Source organism: Hoplias malabaricus, chromosome 17, assembly GCF_029633855.1.
Source record: "Hoplias malabaricus isolate fHopMal1 chromosome 17, fHopMal1.hap1, whole genome shotgun sequence".
Taxonomy (NCBI): Eukaryota; Metazoa; Chordata; class Actinopteri; order Characiformes; family Erythrinidae; genus Hoplias; species Hoplias malabaricus.
Window position 1 is genome coordinate 2,169,066 of NC_089816.1, and position 20,574 is coordinate 2,189,639.

Sequence of the window (20,574 nt, forward strand, 5' to 3'; positions counted from 1 at the left end):
AAAGGAAAACAAAAAAGACAGAAAACTGTGTTATGTAAAAAATAACATTAACAAAGCATTACAAATTGATAAAATGCTGGAACATAGACTCTTGCAAATAAAATCGTCTCGAGATAAAGGAAACATAACTAAAATCACACAGGTTCGGAGGTTAAGCCCATGCCCAGTTCTGGAGTGAGAAAAACAAGTTAAGTTGCAGTGACCGGCAGGTACGCTACTTTAACAAAGAAAACAAGGAGTGCGTTAATTAGTGGAGCTAAAATCAGAAGAGACAGCCCTTAGCAATGGCACCACGTCACTCCGAATACGATTCAGTCATGCTACACATGCCAAAGGCTCCACATCTACCGCGAATCATTAAGTCTGGTTTGTTTTGGAAATGAGTAGACGGTGGACAAATAGCCTTTGAGAACATAACTGTGGACGTACCACAGATGTATGATATAATGGGGCAGAGGGTGAATTTGATTTGCTACTGTGTCGAGTCTCGGTGTGAGTTCAGTATTTAACAGACGCCCTTTAAACCTTGTGTTTTGTGTGTGTTGAGTATTAGAATTAGTTTATCCACGTACATCCAAAACCCCTTCGGGACGTGATGTGAGACATGTTCAGAACTCGGTTCTTATACTTTTCACATTAAAAGGCCAGGTGTAAACTGGAGTCAAAGAAAGGGAGGATGTATGGGAGGAAAACCTAAAAGTTTGTTCTGCAAATGTAACATGACTTTGTCTGAATCAACTGAGAATGAGAGAATAATTAAAGGATAAAAGTGACTCTCTCTCTCTCTCTGTGTGTATTTCTATGTTATTTGTCTAGATGTGGGTTTAGTGTGATAACAGGTGTCCCTGCTGGATGCAGCAGATGTTGAGTTTAATGAAGAGTTATACCAGCGAAATAGTGACACTCTGTCTCTCTTCTTATTTGCATCTCCTCTATTATGAAAAATGCCCTACCTTTTCAAGGAAGCAACCAGTTCCTCTGGGGCAGTTCCCTAGCAACCGCATCAAAATAAACACAGTTCAATGCATGCCAATGTCAAATGCGAACTTTCTGTCTCCCCTCGCCTCATTTTCACTCCTGTCTTGCTCTTACTTCTTTCCCTTCTCTCCTTTGTCTTGCTGTTAGTGCACTGTTTTCCTCAGAGCCTGTGTTCTTACCCATCACATTTTCTGTCACTCCTTCTTACACTTATTTTTCTCTCTCTCTCTCAATGTGTGGCTGGACTTCATACCCCCCCCCCCCTCTCTCTCTCTCACTCTCACTGAAAGGCCTGGAACTGAAATGCGTGTCCTAAAAATCAGGCTTTAGAAGCTTTTGGGAGGAGAGAACTGTAGAGAAGAAGGCACTTCTTGTGATCAGAGCTAATGATTTCAGAGAGTTTGCTGGAAGTCTCTCTCTCTCAGACACACACACACAACTAATCTGACACCTACATGACTGCTATGGCTAAACCCACCCAAGTGAATATTTACACAGACGTTCACTTACGTGCAACTGCCATCTTTCTGTCCCTGGTTTTCTCATCTGTTCCCATTTTTATTCTCTCTCTCTCACGGTGTTCTAGTGCTGCAGCTTGTCCAACAGATTCCTTCTCCTCACCGAAATCTGACAGCCCCCAATAACGGCTCGACAAAAAGCCCTTTTCTCTTCTGTTTGCTCACAAAGAGTGGGATCAGTTCCCTGTCCGCCTCCTTAACCATAAAATAATCCTCTGTCACTCGCTCAGGCCACAGAGTAAAACAGAGAAGAGGAGGAAATGGAGAAATAGAAAAGACTGAAATGTAAAGCTCTGTTTCCACTGCAAAAAAATAAGTTTTTGGAAACTAAAATAAGCTAAATTCCAGTTTACGTCTCTGATATTGTCATTATATTGTATAATTATTCATCTTATTTATAGACAGCATCATTTCTTTAAGTGATTTTATCTGGAGAAAAGGTTTTTAATTGTGAGGGGGTTTTGTTTCAGTTGTTTCGAGCTTTGAGCTGAGTCAGATTTTTACAATGAATTAAGATAATTTTATAAAATCTCTTGAAAAATGCCAAAACACACAAGAGAGTGCTGTAATTAATCTTACAATGACCTTAAATGAGAAATTTTAGATGTCAACTATATAGACATTATTATTATGAATAGACATTATTTGTTTGCAGTTAGGAGCTTTCTCGCAGGTTCTCGGGGGAATCTCGCCCAGAGCCACCCTCCTTCTGAGCGGCTCACAGCGGAGGCCTGTCATTTTTCAGAAGAAAGCTTTCACAACAAAGCTCGCACTGCGTTTCGCTACAAATCTTCCTCACCAAGAGACTGAGGAAAACTGAGGAGCCGTAAAATCGCCGCTTACCACCTCCACAATCCTTTTGTATATAAGCGACGACATGTCTCTGCGTGACTGAGTGTGAGAAATATGTAATAACATAAAATACGACAGAGAAAGGCTGAATCTCAAATGGCTCCCCACCCCTACGTAGGGCACTACTTGTTTAGATGTCAAAAGTGCATGGTATGTCTAACAAAAGATTTAGGATTTCTCACTGGATCTGTAGTGAATAGATCAGTGTAAAACACACTGTGCACTATCAGCACTATATGGACAAAAGTATTGGGACACCCACATTACACCTACTGGAGGTTTTATGACATCATTTTCTAAATCCATAGGCTTTAAGAGGGGTTGACATCACGGCCTGTAAATTTCTTCCACATCAAACCATACCATTATATATCTTACTTTGTGCACTGGGGCACAGTCATACTTTGCCACAAAGTTATGAGTACAATTGCTCAAAATGCCTTGGTATGATTTCCTTTCACTGGAACTAAGGGGCTCCTGAAAAACATAGCATTATTCCTCCTCTACCAAAATCTACAGTTGGAACAATGCAGTTAGGGGGATTTTCTCTAAACCCAGACTCAGATTGCCAGATAGAAAAGTGTGATTTGTCACTCCACTGAACACATTCCACTGCTCCAGAGTCCAGTGGCGATGTGCTTTACACCACGCCAATCAACTCTTGTAACTGTGCTTGGTGATGTAAGGTTTGCATGCAGCAAGTGCACAATTTTCTGCTGAAGATATTTGCAACTGTAATCAATTATTAAGTCTGTAAAGCGTAGGTGATTTTACACATTAGGCCTCAACACTCAGTGACCTTGCTTTGTAAGTTTACGTGGCCAATTCATGGCTGAGTGGCTGTGGTTCCTAAACACTTCCACGTTTTCAACAATATCACTCATAACCAATAATGAAGTATCTAAAAGGGAACAAATTTTAAAAACTGACTTCTTTTAATGTAAACATCCAATTACAGTATAATATCATTCATACCTCCCATTCACAAATGCATGACTACATGCTAAAATTTAATGAATGAAACACTTGGATTCAGTGATAGGTGGTGTATCCCAAAAACATTAGTCCATACAGTGTTGGCATTAGGGAGCCTTTTGAGATTACCCATCCTGCAAAAATAATCTTATTCATTGCAAACCTCTTAAATTTAGTGAATTTATCTAATATTTCTCATTATGAGATTGTAACAATATTGTGAAAATATTGAAACTTTCTAGAAAATGTTGCTTTGAGTGATTTTATCCAAAGACAACGTCACTTTTTTCATAAAATGTCTAGAAACACATTGAATGATGTTAGTCTTATAATAATGCCAGTGAGAAATCTTAGATTCATTAACTAGATTAAAAGTAATTTCTCTTGTGAAGGCATCGTTTTGTTTTTCAGTGAGAGAGGGAGTTATACTTCCGGGAGTATACGAATCAAGAGCACAAATACAGCTCTATAGCTGTGGTGAATAAATGATGGCTTCAGCTGATCATGTGTCAAACCCTACAGAGCAAATACTCTCGTCCCCCAGCTCCCAGCAATCTGTTCCTTCCCTTTCTGCTCAGAGCAAGGTCCATTAGAGGCTTTGCCTCTGCATGTGTGTGCGTGTGTGAGTGTGTGTATCAATGTTGTATGAGCTGGCAGTAAACAGAAAAAAAAAACATTAAACATTAAAAAAAAAAAAAAAAGGAAGGAAGGAAAATTCATACTCACTGGAAAACACCGATGCCTTTGTATGTGAAATATTCCTAAATCTAGTCAATGTATCTAAAATGTATACTGTAAGACTATTCTGAACCTATGCCTGTATGATTTACTTGTTTATTTCTAGATTTCAAGAGAAAAGCAGATAATTTAAACAAGAATAAATGCATGTTAAGGCTTTTATAGGAAATAATGCTCAAAAAAATGTCAATTTTTTTAAATAAGGTTATAATTTTCTTACTACAGTTTTATAATGAGAAATAGATATATTAACTAGATTTAAAGTGTTTTCACAAGTTGTTGCTGTGTTCAACTTGCTGGCACAAAGCGAATTATGAGGGGCTGTCTCTTGCTCTGTGCTCTGATTGGTTGGCGGATAAGAAAATTGTGCTGTTACTGAAGAAGCCACAGGCAGCTGGTTTCCACAGTGGAACGATCAAACATTGGCCTTTGGCACCAGGAGGACGTTAGTTAATCACTCAGGAACACTTCGCCTGCGTTGGCTACAGGAAAAAGAACCCACCAATATGCTGAGCATGTGTCTGTCCTGCACACTTCCAGACGGTCAGATTAGCATCGTGTTACCTGTATAAAAAAGACAAAAAAATAACAGATAGCAGTCACTGAGTAATAAAAAGTATTCTATTTCTCTCATATACTCAACCAAAGTATGTACTCCAAATTGAAGAGAAATGTGTTCGTAGACGTCTGCTTGTCCAACATTAACTGTGAACACTTGAAGAATTTCTTCATAATTAAAGAGTTCTTTGCCTCTTGAAAGGGTTCTTCAGATTGATGGACAACGTGCTACAGATGGTTCTATAGAGAACCTTTTAGAAAAGGGTTCCTCTATTGTTACAAATTGACATCGTACCAATAGAGGAACCATTTTTGGTGCCGTACAGAACCCATTTCTACAAGATGCTATACAGGACCGTCTATAGCACATCAATCTGAAGAAGAACCCTTTAATAATGAAGAAGGTTCTTCAAGTGTTCAGGGTTATATACGGAACTATTTTCTTTAATAAAGAACCCTTGTAGAACCATTGTTTTTAAGTGTGTTTCTGGGGCTTGACACAAGCTGTTTGGGAGACTGCTGTAATGATTGTCTCATTAACATTAGAAAGGTGAGGTATCCATGTTGGAGAATTAGTTCTGAATCATAAACTCCAACTCATCCTAAATGTACTGGATTTAAAAGTCCTTTTCCATCACATATCCCTCTGAAGATATTCTACATACTGTGTGCACAGGTGAACGTGTTCACAATGGTTCCACCTTAAATCTGAATTCATATTTAATTATAAAGGGTGTCTTCAAATGGTTGGACGATTAGGCTACGTTCACACAGCAGGCAAATGTGGGCCAGCGCAGATCAATGTGTCATTGGTGTGGAACGCGTGTGAATTTTTTGACCTTTTTAGATCAGATCTGGGTCACTGTCATGTGTGGCATTGAAAGCCGGTCCATATCGGACCTGTGGCAGTGCGATTCTGTCTGAACAGCTGGATCTTGATTCATGTGATATTTATGTCACTCCATGGCTGTTGAGAATGATCCGTGAACTCAGGTCCAAATCATTTTCTTTCTAAATTGAGGTTTTTAGGAAACAAAATGAACCGGTAAAAGGAAGCATTAGGAAATAAAAAATAAACATCCTGCATTTAGAGACGCTGTGTTTGTGAGAGACTTGGCAACATCAGTGTTCATGTTTTAATAAATACCCTGTATTTCACGCTCATTTGGAATAAAGAACAGGGTGGATTTGTGAGCACTGCACAGTAAAACTCCAGTCCTATTCCGTTTCAAAAAGTGCTTTAGATGGAACGGACGGACATTTCCTTCTGGTCAGAGCCCGAAGCCTTTTCCTTTGGCGGTTGCAGGTCAGTTTAGGAGCATGGTCTGTTCAGAATGATGTGAAATATTGGTCACATCATATAGACGGTGTGATCACTGAATCACTTTGACCTGCTGTGTGAAGGGACGTCTTAGCGTACATTTATTGTGATTTGAATTCCACGTATAGTTACCGTTGTCACAGTCTGGTGACAGAGAAAGTCATTCATCAATTGAAAAATGGTATATTCCTAAATGTTGAAGGTGGTGCTGAATCATCTGTTATAAAAATGACTGAGAACTGACCCCTGAAACAGCAGGCTGCTCTGTGGCGGTTGCGGGCCCTCACTGGCACGGCTCGGAGGGAAAGACATTCCTCAGCTGCTCAATCACTTCCTGCAGCTGGAGGACTGTGTCCTGCTCCTGGTCCAGGTCCTCTCCTGCAAAACAGTTCCAAAGCCCAAGACCTGAACCCATAAAGTGCTTGATTCTGTTTAATTTCAATAAACACAACATTCAATGTTGTACCTTAAATATTTTATTTAGTAAACATCCACTTTCTCTAAATGTAACGCCTACACCACATTCCAAATAGTTATACATTTATTTGACATGGTGTTGATCCTCAACCTCTCCTCACACCTTAAATACTAAGCCATTCCTGGAAACCTCTTTTTACCTAAGCATCATCACATCATGTTTGTCAAAGTTTCGAGCCTAAAGCTGCCCATGTTTGAATATCGTCTGTGAGTTGTTTTGCTAAATCCAGGTGAACGTGGATTCACAAATCTTTACGCTTTCTATTTGCGTTTTACCGACTACAAACACACGTTTGTAACTGGGTTTATATCTTTAGCCAGTAGCTAATAACATCCTCACTTCAGCGTGTGTCCCTTGATGGGTGTAAAGCTCGTATGATGTGATTGTAATCTTTTGCCAAATGTCCCAGATCTGACCTGCAGCCTCAGTGTCTGTTGTCTCTCGGCTGGGTGGCTCCCCCTGGTGGAGCACGGACACTGGAGAAGAGAGAGAAGATGGTGCGGACCCATTGGCCTCCGAGTCATCTTTGGGCTGGGGTTCATGAAAAAAAGAAAAAAGAGCAAAAAAGATGTGAAAGAGTGGTGAATAAGTCCAGAATCATAATGAAATATAAAGGTTCTGAAGATGAAATGTGTGAATTCTGAATGCGTTGGATCTGTACAATGGGGCGTAGAGTGGCAAGTTAAGATTAAGCTACAGCAAAGTCTTTCTCTTTTTTATTTCCTTTGGAAATGCGTGTCATTTTATTATTCGAACACTTTGGCAGGAGGCATGTGAATAAAACTCGAATAGGATTCAACACTGGAGAGGAACTGACTTTTGTTGCTGTTGTTGTTGCTGCTTTCTGTGATTAATAAATAAAAATAAATAAACCAACAGTTGCATAAGTTTTTCATTTCTGCTGAAACTCAGAACTTTGCCAAATATTAACCAGGGATTTGGCCCCAGTTTCACATCATACAAAGCCACTGCATTTTCTTCAGAGATGAAACGGCGACAGACACGGAGAAAAGACGTTGCCCTCTTTCTGCCACATCACACGCAGTTGAAGCAAGACAGCATTGAAATGCATTCTGAGAGAAAGAGGAAAAAAAAAGCTCAAACTTTTCCATCAAGTATCCAGGATGTCCACAGAGGTAAGATGGTAATTCTGTATGAATCCTAAAGACATCCGAGGCACATGGGCTTGATTTTTCCCAGAAACCCAGTGCATTGTGCATTTCCCCCATGTCAATTAGCTTTCCTCTGAGTCTCTCTCTCTCTGTTTATCCCCCTCCCTAATCCCCTTTTCACCTGCAGCTAGAGCCTCTGTTCCCCTCTTCCTGCCTCTCACTCTGTCTCAATTTACACCAGCTGTCAATCATCACACTTTAACCTGAAACATCCATCCGTCCTCTCTCTCTCTCTCCTCTTTTCTCTCTCTCCCCCTCCCTCACCCCCCTTTCTCTCTCTCTCTCCCCCTTCCCCTCTCCCTCCTCCCTCCTCCCTCTCTCTCTCTCCCCCTCCCTCACCCCCCTTTCTCTCTCCCTCTCCCCCTCTTCTCTCTCTCTTACCCTCTCCCCGCCCTCTCTCTCTCTTACCCTCTCCCCGCCCTCTCTCTCTATCTCTCTCTCTCATTTTTCTTATTTCCTGGACTAGGTGCTCACCTTTCTAGAGCCATGCAATGGATTCTTTCCTCTGATTTCAATTGCTCCATTCTTCCTCTGTTTCTTTCCCTCTGGACACAACAGAATCCAGTTTATCCTCAACTGCTTTTTCCATCTGCTCTTTTCTCAGCTCCCTCCACAATCTTTACAATGCTGATTTCAACAAATACTCTCTCTCTCTGCCTGCCTTTTTCAGTCACTGTCATTCATCCAATCCTTTCCCTTTGTCTGCACTCTCCCCAAGTCTCCCCTCACTTTACCTGAGACATTACCTCTCCCCCTCTGTGTTCACATTCTATTTCCCCAGTCTGAGAAACATCAAGGCTTTTCCTCAAAAGCTCCTCCATCCTCTTACTCTCCGCCTGCAGCTTCACACCTCCTTTTCTCTCTTCCTGCCTCCCTCTCTCTCCTCCTCTGTTCTTTTTAGATATATTTTATGGCTCTGTTGGTTCCCTAAGTCCCCTTCTATTACCCTAACATTTTTCCTTTTCTTGTATTTCTGTAAATTCCCTCATTCCCAGACACATTCAACACATCTCACCATCTCCGTCCTTTCTCATCCTCATTAGCATTTTCATACGTCCTATAGACTTTTCTCCAAGTCCTTTGTGCTTTAAGCCCAACATTTATCCAAAATGACACCACGTGTATCAGTGTAAGCCGAATCTATAAGCATTCATGGCCTCAGTGTGTGTGTGTGTGTTTATGTATGTGTGTGTGTGTGTGTGTATGTGTAAAATGCATTTCAGATGGAATTACATTTTTATGGTGTCATGGTGTTACCTCTTTTAAATCGGCCCCTGTGTTATTTTATTGAGGTTTTTTCTTCCACTGACTGAATTAACTCCTGTTTCTCTAAACTGTACTTTGCTAAATTTATACTCAATTAATAATGGTACATAGTTGAGTTATTTATCATTCATTCATTATCTGTAACCCTTATCCAGTTCAGAGTCGCGGTGAGTCCGGAGCCTACCTGGAAGCACTGGGCGCAAAGCAGGAACACACCCTGGAGGGGGTGCCAGTCCTTCACAGGGCAACACACACTCACACATTCACTCACACACTCACACCTATGGGCACTTTTAAGTCATCAATCCACCCATCAATGTGTGTTTTTGGACCGTGGGAGGAAACCGGAGCACCCGGAGGAAACCCACACAGACACAGAGAGAACACACCACACTCCTCACAGACAGTCACCCGGAGGAAACCCACACAGAAACAGAGAGAACACACCACACTCCTCACAGACAGTCACCCGGAGGAAACCCACGCAGACACAGAGAACACACCACACTCTTCACAGAAAGTCACCTGGAGGAAACCTACGCAGACACAGAGAACACACCACAATCCTCACAGAAAGTCACCCGGAGGAAACCCACACAGACACAGAGAACACACCACAATCCTCACAGACAGTCACCCGGAGGAAACCCACACAGACAGAGAACACACCACAATCCTCACAGACAGTCACCCGGAGGAAACCCACACAGACACAGGGAGAACACACCACACTCCTCACAGACAGTCACCCGGAGGAAACCCACGCAGACACAGAGAGAACACACCACACTCCTCACAGAAAGTCACCCGGAGGAAACCCATGCAGACACAGAGAGAACACACCACACTCCTCACAGAAAGTCACCTGGAGGAAACCCACACAGACACAGCGAGAACACACCACACTCCTCACAGAAAGTCAGCCGGAGGAAACCCACACAGAGAGAACACACCACACTCCTCACAGAAAGTCACCTGGAGGAAACCCACACAGACACAGGGAGAACACACCACACTCCTCACAGAAAGTCAGCCGAGGAAACCCACACAGAGAGAACACACCAGCAAAGCTACACAGAGACCCTCAGGTTTGCCTGCTCTGATTGCCAGAAATAATAAATGTGTGATATAATTTTTTTAATTATTACTGTAGACATGAATGGAGGCCTCTGAGGAAGCTGCATAATCACAAACAACAACGCTCTGCTTCCTCAGACGCAGCAAATCACTGTTGTCTAGGCGGTGCTGTAAGTTTATGGCGCTGTATCCGAAAATCTCCATCCAATGCATACTAACCAATTACATTCATCGCTGCCTGTTGGCTTGTAACCAATCACATTCCTTTATCCTCAGAGGCAGTGCGGCATTCAGAACCATTTTGAGCAGTGATTGAGCACACAAGCGTAAACTCAGTAATGTCTGAGCAGAAGGAGACTCTAGAGAGAGATATTAAGTGTTTTTTTCACCCCACCCTCAGAGAACAATGTTAATTGTGTTGTCCCAGTACTGTGTGTTTGTTTCTGTGTTTTTGTCCAGACCTGCAGCAGCAGTTCTCGAAGCCTGCGTAGTTGGGACTCCAGTTGTTTGTTGTGGTCCTCCAGGATCTGCATGCGAGTCTCCAGGCGGCTCTTGTGCTGTCGGAGGACTCGAGCCTCAGCAAGAAGCTCCTCATCCTGTTGACCTTGCGGTGAGCCTCCAACAGTCTCCACCAGTTGAGGAGCTGCAGCGGCCTCCTCGTGTCTCCACTTCAGCCTCCGGTATTCACCCTGCAGCATCCTGCAGGACAAAAGAGCATTTACATTTACAGGACACCACCATCGACTAGCAACTCCCTCATTATCACCAATCCTCATCATCAGCAGCAGCAGCATAAACAGGGGGTTAGAAAATCTCCTATACGCTGGTTCACGTCTTAAAGTTTTTGACACCTTTTATAATTAGTAAATTCTGCTAATTTAAGCTAAGTTTAGCCATTTTATTCTGTGTGTTCAGCCTACGCCGTACGCTGTACACTGATCAGCATCTCCACGGAAATGTAACAGTGCAATTACGAACTGTCTGCAGTTACACAAACATCGATGAAGTTGAGGAAAGATTAGAGAAAGTCTGGAAATATTTATCTACTCCATAGAAACTAATCATGGCACGAGATTTCCTCAAATTATTTTGGACATTACGGAATGTATGAAGAGGGGGAAGAACCTGAAGGAAAAAAAAAATGGCTACAAAGCGTAAGGTTCAAGGCGAGAGAAATTCGCCAGCATTATTATTGGTTTCTATCCTGGCTGCAACTGTAGGAGTAAGCAGACGTACCCAATACACAAGACGTTTAAACCGTAAAAACCACTTGGTCCACTTGCACATCTTCAACTGATTTAACACCGAAGCATACATTGGTCTCAGTGGAAGAGGATGCCCTGGAACGACATGCCCAGGGCCAAGCCTGGGCTAAAAGGCTATAAAACTCCATGCTGTGCCTTTGGGAGGAGTTGGATCGGTGTATTTGATTATTCAACATCAGTGCCATCAAATCCTTACAGCAACATTTTAGCACCTAGTCTACCAGAAAAGTAGAAGCTACTGCTGCCGTCAATAATAATGTATAGATATTTATAAACTGTAGAAACTGGGACCACATCTACCTAGATTTGCATTAAAGGAAAATGTAGCAGCTGATATTTTAATGTCACACATCGAACAGACAACAATGTGTCGTAATATTTACATCCAAGCCCAAACATAGACACCAAACATACTTATAAACACCAGAGGCCTGAGGTACAATACACACTGCCCTGGCACTATATCTTCCTTTACGTTTTTGTTACCCTCCCCTCTTTTATATTGTTCCTCTGTTATAAGCTGTAAAAGGAAGTCATTTGTTTAAGTGCCCACTTTAAAAGCAATAGGACAACGGACAAAAATCTATCCCACAGCAGTGAAGTCAGCACCTTTCCTCTCTAAGCCACACAAATATAGCTCTATAGACCAACATTTCTGGCTCCATCTCCATTTTTAATAACAGACTTTCTTTAGAATCACTAATTACCGACTGCCAAGCAACAAACAAAATGGGGGAAATAAATATTAGCCCTCACTCAGAGTCTTGTGTTATTGAAGCTAGTGCAAATTACTGAAAATATCTTAAATAAAAAATTTACAATTTAAAATATCCTTAAAAATATGTTAAAATTTAAAAATATCTTACATCTTTCATTATTTTTTAAAAAGGTTATAAAATAAAGAACGTACTTTTCTACTGAGATTTTTACTGTTTTTCTGAATTACTGAAACACAACAATGTTATCAACTGACAAATAAATCACTAATTTCACAAAACCTCACACACTATTGACCTCGGTGGCAGAGATTTCGGATCCAGTGCAACATTTTGGCAAAAATCTAAACTCATTCTTAATGGAATTCGTGGATATGTCATGAATGTATCTATTTGGAGGAAGCTGGGTTCAATCTTATGAACAATTAATGACTAACACTGTGTACAATCACATTTTTACAATGAAATAGTGTTTCTTCATTTTATAGGTTCGTAGTACACAGGTGAGTCAAAAGTCGCAGGACCCTTTTATCTGAATACCTCCAGAAAGTAACGAGGCCTATATTTTAGACCATGTCCAGAACATGGCCAGCATCTTGAAAGCTGCTATACTGGACCAAGGGCAAGATTTTCCAATGGGTATGTGGTCACGTAACATATCAAAGAAATAAAAGTGTCCTGCGACTTTTGACTCACCCTGTTTTCATAAATGCAATCCAGTGTGTGTGTTGTATTTTTTTAATGTGTAGTGACTGCCGTGGAGTGTTGTCTGAACTGGTTGGTTGTACAGTTGTGCAGCTGTGTTTTACACAAGATTAAACTAGTTTTGAGTTGTTTGTTTGATTTTGCAATAAAAAGGTTTTCTGAATGTAGCTTTGTGTTTCCTATTTTACAAACAAGGGAAATTACATGAAAAACATTTTAGCAATTCAGAAAAAACTGTAAAAGAGGACAGTCCTTCAACAGCAGCAGGAAGTAGATAATGTATGAAGTGGGTTAAGGTTGCAGACGCCCTGGAGTGATTCGAAATTAATCCCACCCTATTGATCAGTTCTTTCCCCACAACAAAGCAGGCCCAGAGCCGAGGCAGAGCCACAGGACCAGAGTTTATAAAGACAAAAGGAGAGAAGGAATGTAAATGAGTCAATAAACATAGTGTTTATGGGAAGGTTGCTGTTGATGCTGGTCATTTTTCTGATTTTGTTTCTAAGACATTTGCTGAAAATCAGGCACTTTGGCAGAAAAGAGGTAAAGTTTACAGAAGCTGACCCAAGAAATGATTAATCTTCTTACAAGCTGTCACTAGGGGTGTACACTCTTAAATAAATATCTCATTATCAGATTGTCTACATTATTATTTTTAGATTATTTATTTATTTATTTAGTTATTTATTTATCCCCCCCCCCCCCCAGTGTTTCAAAATGTGCCTAATACGTTTCCACCCAGAAACACGGGCAGCCAGAACTAATAAAACAAAAAGCTCTCTGCTGTCATTAGCTTCTTAATTTATTTATTCTGAATAAAGCTCATCAGTGCCTCAAACATGCATTTCTCAAAAACAAGGAGAGGCGAGTACATTAAACAAATAAATCACTTCCTCAGAACATATTGTCCTTTGCTGCAAGACTAGGAAAGTGTTCCACTCTCAAAGAAGAAAAGGCAGTGCTTTCTTTTACTGAGAAGATGGAGGTTGGGTGAATATTTCAGTGTTGTTATAAAAAAGTGACTGTCAAAACAAAAGAGCTACAATTTAATGTTTAGCCTGCGATATCCTCAACTTTGTCTCACAGTCATTTTAAACCCAAAGACTAAAAGCCAGTATATTTTTTATTCAGTGTTTTTCACATGAGGTTGAAGATTACAATTGCTTTGTAATCTCAGAATGACCCAGTCCTTCACACTGAGAAGGCCATGTTTAAAATAGTTTCTGTGACACCTCCAGGCCACTAGCTGTCAGTATAATGATGGTTTCAAAATATGAGAAGAATCACTTGAGAAAAAGACTGACTGCTTTAAAAGGTTTTGGGGAAATGTATCTGAATAACACTGAGCTCGAGAGCCGCCTGTAGATGAGTTCTATCCATCAGAAGTGACAAAACACGTGTTCTGCCATCACAGCCGCAGCTCACTGGCAATATCTGGCTTATAGCATTTCCATCAAGTCAGAAAAAGTGGATCTACAAGACTGAATCCCAAATGACTCCCTAGTCCCTAAGTAGCACATTGATATATTTTGTTCTGCACCAAAATAGTGCCTTACACGTCCGATAGAAAGCCACTCCTATTCAGCCATAAGCTGCAGTGTTTCCTGTTTAACATTTAGTGCACTCTGTGGGGAGCCAGTCATTTGAGATTGGGCCCTGGTGCGGCTAAAAAAACAGACCCTACATAAAGTATAAGTCAAAAATACATGGAATACATTTTTATTCAAATAAACGGAGGAGATTAATCCACCTATTTCTAGATTTTATTTACTTTACAGCAGTTTTGAGACATATCTAATGCATTTTCTAAAAATGATGCTTGAAACAAAGGAATAAGGTGATTCCACCTGATACCGCCACTTAAAACACGCTAAAAATGTTATAACATTTGAACAACGATCAGCAAATGACTGGAATATTATTTCATTTAATTTGCGAAGATTATTAGTTTGCAAATGATAATGGAAGGGACATTACGTGTGTGAGCTCGAGGGTGTCCTCACCTGTTCTCGTTCTCCAGGCGAGCTAGCGTCCTCTGCAGCTCCTCTTTGTCATGGCAGTCAAGATGAGAGAGAAGCTGGGGGCCAGGAGGAGAGTCCTGCTCCATGTTGTTGGGGCTGGAGTGACGCAGGAGGTACTGATCTTCATCCCTGATTCCACCCCAAACAGGAGATAATGCACACTGAACCGCCACAGCCACAGCGCATACTCACACACATACACACGCTGCAGGGCAACCGGCACAGCCACACACACTCATATCGTTGCTGTCCAAAGAAAAGTATCTCAAAGGTATCTCCAAAGTGCTTGAACGCTGTAGCTGTATTTTACATTGTGTAACGTATGACACTTCATTAGGAAAATAGAAATGATATAAAATTACTCTGAAAACTGAATAAACAAAGTGTCCATTTAAAAACACGTATCTCTATGTTTGTAGGTTTTTAGTTTACTACATATTTTAAGTTCTATATTAATATAACATTTATAATATTACATATATAACGTTTTTAAGACATAGAATAATATTGACATCTTAATAAGCTTTAAACATTTTTATACACACATCGTTTCATAGGAAACTCTTAAGTGGATCACCCGTTCCACCTTATGGTATTTTTAGCAGGTTGTTAACACTTTAAAGGCTTCTACACACTCACAACTCTCTTCTACAAACATGAGTCTGTAGATAACTAGAGGATGACACTGATCTAATGATTATTCATGGTTCTGTGGTTTGGGTTTAGATGGACTATAGTCGGTTTAGCCTCACAGATGTTTGTGGATTCCAATATGTCATCACTCCAAAAGAACATGTTGATAAAGGTATTGGCTATGCACATCTCCATAGGTGTGTGTGAGTGAGTGGGGGAGTATGTGATGCTCTGTAAAGAAACTGGAGCCCCATCCAGGGTATGTTCCTTCCTCCAGGGGCACCATGAACCTGGTTGAACTGGTTGCAAAAGATGAATAAATGGATGAAAGAATGAAAAAAGAAACAAACGAATGAATGAAGTAATGAATAAATGAATGAACCAATCAAGAGAAATGCTCCAAAGTTCTACATTAACCTCTGTTCGAGTTTAAGAATATATTTACCTTGTCTTGTAAAGTTAACATTTTTTAAAATGACTTAATGATTTTGATCCTACAGCAACAATATGAACATTTTTAAAGCTTTTAAAGTAAGTTTACACTCACAGATCTATGTTCTAAAATGGTTCTATAGGGAACCACAAGTGGATCATAAACAGAATCGCTCTAATCATTTTGTGTGTTCTTGTTGGTCTAGAATATTAAGAGTCTGGTTTATATTCAGCTTTAAAGCTTTAAAACATATAACACTTGTATGTGTGTGGAAGCTTTGCGCATGCAGGAGCTGATACACAGAGTTTCTGGCAAGAAATACACACAGCATCTGTGCACATCTTTCCACAGGAACACACAAACTGTGTGTCCACAGTAGATAAGTACACACACACACAGACATGCATACATTCATTAGCACACAATCACAGATACATGCATGAACAAAAGAGGCATGTGCAGACCTACAGTGAGCGTGCATAAGCCCTGTGCACACAGTCCCGTCACCCAGAAGATCAAATCCTACAACATGAAATTTACATTTAACACCGTAATGCAGGGTGTTTCTGGTGGGAGATTTGATAATATACAAAAAAATTAAATAAATAAATAGATACAATTCAAGGTGCAACCATTACCAACACCGCTGGTCTATTTTTATAAGAAGCATTGACTAATACAATATAAAACCACCCTCTCTTAAGCAGCTGCACAAGGGGCTGTGTGTCCTCTGGACTTATGGACCCAAAGATACTAGTGGTGTCTAAACAGGGTCTAAAGTGGAAAAGCAGACAGGGTGTTGACTCCTGTTAAGAAATGCAGTATATGGCTCCTATAGCTCTGAGCACAGCATCAGAATAAAGCTGAGCTCATACAGAGAGCCACAAGTGCACAACAGCAATGACATGCAGAATCATAATAAACATGAGCACATCCATATACAGCACACAGAGCATAGCTGGGAGGACATGCTTGTTTAAACAGAGCAGGAGCACACAGTCACACAAACACACACACACAAACCAACTAAACAAGTAAGAGATATGGTCTGCACAACTTTATATTTGGATCGAAAATCAAAGTACAGTATTGTACTCTGATAGAAATAGTAATACAGTCTCTCTCTCTCTCTCTCTCTCTCTCTCTCTCTCTCTCTCTCTCACACACTCACACACACACACACACAAATCCTGTTTCTGGAAGTGTTGTGATTCTTGTATAATTGTAATGCAAACAAGAATGTGTTACTTGTTCATTAACTTTATTTGACAAAAACACGCAGAAGTGATCTGCAGTGTCTTCACTGATCAGCACAAGATCACCATCTACCGATCATAATACTGTAAAAAGATTCATTTGTGTGACCTTCAAGCTTTTAAATGGCACTCCATGATAAACCATCAAGCCACTGTGGTAAACCCAGCCTGCATCAAACTCTAAAACATCCACAGAAAACCATAAATCAAACATCTGTCATGGCATGGTGTTGCATCAGTGCCTAATACGTGGGTGACTGGCATGAGGAGGCACTGATCTGGAAGCGTATATGTGACATCTTTTCCCAGAACCACCAGGGTTATTTCAACAGGACACTACCATGCCTCATTCTACATGTGCTCTGTAGAGAGCATGGCTTTGTAGACACAGAATGCATGGTGTTTGAATGGACCTTTGTGCCCTCAAGATTTTGTCTCGTATGCCACAGCATGTAGAGATGAATCATACAAAGGGAACACGATGGGCAGTTGAAGTCTTGTTCCAAAGTATTTTGTTGAGGGCATCAAATTATAAATTGTTTTTTTACAATTTCCAATCAGGCTGGACAATGGAAACACCAAGGTACAAAGATAGGTGTTTTAAAGGACACTGCTCTTAAAAGTAATTGATTAATTAATTAATTACATTTAAAAAAATGATAAACTGAGAATAAACTCAGAAATCTGAGTATAAAGTCAGAATAATTCAGAGATTAAAGTTAGATGTTTCATTCATTATCTATAACTGCATATCCAGTTCAGGGTCGTTGTGGGTCTGGAGCCTATGCGGAACCATTGAGCGCAAGGCAGGAATACACCCTGGAGGGGGCGCCAGTCCTTCACAGGGCAACACACACTCACACATTCACTCACACAGTCACACCTACGGACACTTTTGAGTCACCAATCCACCTACCAACGTGTGTTTTTGGAGCATGGGAGGAAACTGGAGCACCCGGAGGAAACCCATACAGACACAGGGAGAAGACACCACACTCCTCACAGACAGCCACCCAGAGGAAACCCACGCAGACACAGAGAGAACACACCACACTCCTCACAGACAGTCACCTGGAGCGGGTCTCGAACCCACAACCTCCAGGTCTATACCCCTATACTACCTGCTGCGCCACCGCCCTATTCTGATTTTATTCTCTAAATTATTCAGAATTTATTCCCTGATATATATATATATATATATATATATTTAATGCAATGGTCCTAAAACTCACATCGCATAGAAGAACATTAGAAAGGAACATTTAAAAATCACAACTTCTTGTTTGTATTATTATCATTTTAATATCAACTTTTCCAGAAATGAGTTTTGAGAGTGTGAGTGCGAGAGTGAGTGTGTGACTACATGTGTCTGTGTGTATATGGGATGCATTCCACATTGTGACAGTGGAAAATGCCATAAGTTAACAGCCGGAGTCTCAGTGAGAAGAGAGTGTAGGGTGCCATTCAGGCCAAATGTCAGTGTGTGTCATTGCAGCAAAGCTGAAGATTACAAAATAAACTGCACACTGTGCCTAAGAGAAATTGACAGTTTTTCCTGAAGGAGACAGTAGCTTGGCCAAAAGTGCTCATAGAGGACAGTATGCACCACACTGCACTAAAATAAATGAATTCAGGCGAAATGTGGACCCTAAAAGATTTGCCACTTCAGGTGTCTATTGAAATAAATGTGTCCTATTATGTCATCCTCTAAACACTATGTTCTCACCGTGTAGACCCTTTGATGAACTGACCAATATTTATTTCACATACAGTATATGGGAACAACTCACCTCTCTTGGCTGGCCTCCAGCACCCACATATCTCTGATGGAATTTGAATGGCCCTCCCTCTTCCCCTCCATCACAGACACCCCCCATTCTCTTGGATAGTCATTTTATACATGTCCAATGTATTCTAATGACCGCACTCTTTAATCACTAAAACACTTTCATATTAATATGATATTTTAATCATATGCCTAGCTGCCCCACAACATAAACATGCAGGAAATACACACACACACACACACACACACACGGCCTTAGCAGCCATGATATATTTTGGTGTGTGAGGTGGCAGGCTGCGTACTCACAGACTTTCATCAGGAGAGAGACTGTCAGTGAAGAAGGAGCAGCTCTGGCTCTCCATTTCTGCCAGCCTGAGACAGAAAAATAGAGGAAGTCAAAAAGAGAAAAAGAGAGAGTGAGATATAATAGGAGAGAGGTAGGGATTATCGCAGCACACACACACACACACTGCTGAATATGGGTCGATCACACAATAGTGAACATGGGGGTGTTAGGTGACAAAAAAAGGAAAGACATAGACCTCACTGTGAAAGGGCTTTATATTATAATCTTAACCGAGCAGATTTCATCTTCACAGATTCTTTCGAAAAGAACACTGACGTATTTATAGTGAACTGAGGATGTGAACTATTTGCAGACAACAGTTAATCTATTTTGAGGTTCCACCATTGTTGTAGCATAGTCTTCCTAGAACAGCAACAGACTGCATGGTCTGGAGAAGCTGCACATGAGCCTATGGATATCATGCTCAATGCCAAGCACAGGACAGAGAGTTATGAAGACCCCAGACATGGCCCACCACCCCTCTGGACGTGATGGAGTGCCATTCAGTGACTTTGGGATGAATTGAAGTTTTCACAAATTGTACCAGACTTCACTAATTCCCTCATAAAGACTGAATGCTGGCTATTGTTGATGAAGTACATTCTGATAACGTTTATTTCAAAAGAAATGTTAGATTAGCAGGTGTTTGGCCTTTATTAAATATAAATAAGAACATAAATGAGTCGATCTGATCAGAAAGGTTGAAATTAGCCCATTTACAGTTTTTTTAGTTACTAATTTTAGAAGTCTATCAATATAATAATGAGAAATGAAGTTCATATAAACCACTACTGTTAGACGTCTTGTTCTGATAGGTCATGTCAGTATACTCTAGTGATGTGTTGGTCGCGAACGAACTGGTTCAATGAGCCGGCTCTTGTAATGAGAGCCGGTTCCCGTCTAAGACCGAGCCATTGTTTTCTAAGGCTTGTCATTCAACCAATCAGAGAACAAGCAAGCTCCAATCCTCCGAGCTGAGACACTTGGTTTTCCTGAATGCCAATCTGCCTTCCAAAAAATAGATGAAGAAAATGTTAAATCAGTTAAATGTTTGTTGACAGTTGTGGTTGTTTTAATCACTACTGTTGAATGCTGCTGTTTTGCACTTTGCAGAGTATTTGTTTATTTTATTTCCCAGAAATGGATGATTATTTAATTTAATAAACTATTTGTAATACCTACCTTTTGGTTTCCATTGGCTGTATTTCAGAGTTTACAAGTGATTTTTATTAAGGTGTTTAAATAAAAATCCAGTTATTTATACAATTGAATGTGTGAGTGCAGTCAGTGAGTTATTACAAGACAGCCATAAAAACAATTGGCCATTGCAACACTATTTATTATTTTTAATATTGAACAATAATATTTTGTCCATATAGTCATGTAAAATGTAGGTAATATTGTTCTGTACCAGTGGAACTAAGTGGTAAAACAAAGAGCCATTTAGGAGCCGAAAGAGCCGGCTCCCCAAAAAGAGCCA

General features: G+C 40.5%; 1 protein-coding gene across 2 annotated transcripts in view; it reads right to left on the bottom strand.

Moving 5' to 3' along the window:
* Nucleotides 1-93: 93 nt before the first annotated feature.
* The window catches only part of drp2 (dystrophin related protein 2), a 258,344-nt gene continuing 237,863 nt past the window's right edge, over nucleotides 94-20,574 (bottom strand). Inside the window, exons 17-22 of one of the 2 annotated variants that reach the window (XM_066649310.1) lie at nucleotides 19,055-19,120; nucleotides 14,623-14,769; nucleotides 10,395-10,632; nucleotides 6,835-6,949; nucleotides 6,185-6,318; nucleotides 94-4,625 (exon numbers count right to left, since the gene is read on the bottom strand). In XM_066649310.1, coding sequence (XP_066505407.1) covers nucleotides 6,224-6,318; nucleotides 6,835-6,949; nucleotides 10,395-10,632; nucleotides 14,623-14,769; nucleotides 19,055-19,120 — 661 coding nt within the window. In that variant the 3' untranslated portion in view covers nucleotides 94-4,625; nucleotides 6,185-6,223. Of the gene's footprint in view, nucleotides 4,626-6,184; nucleotides 6,319-6,405; nucleotides 6,950-10,394; nucleotides 10,633-14,622; nucleotides 14,770-19,054; nucleotides 19,121-20,574 lie in introns of those variants that run through there. The other variant, XM_066649312.1, reaches the window with a different exon arrangement.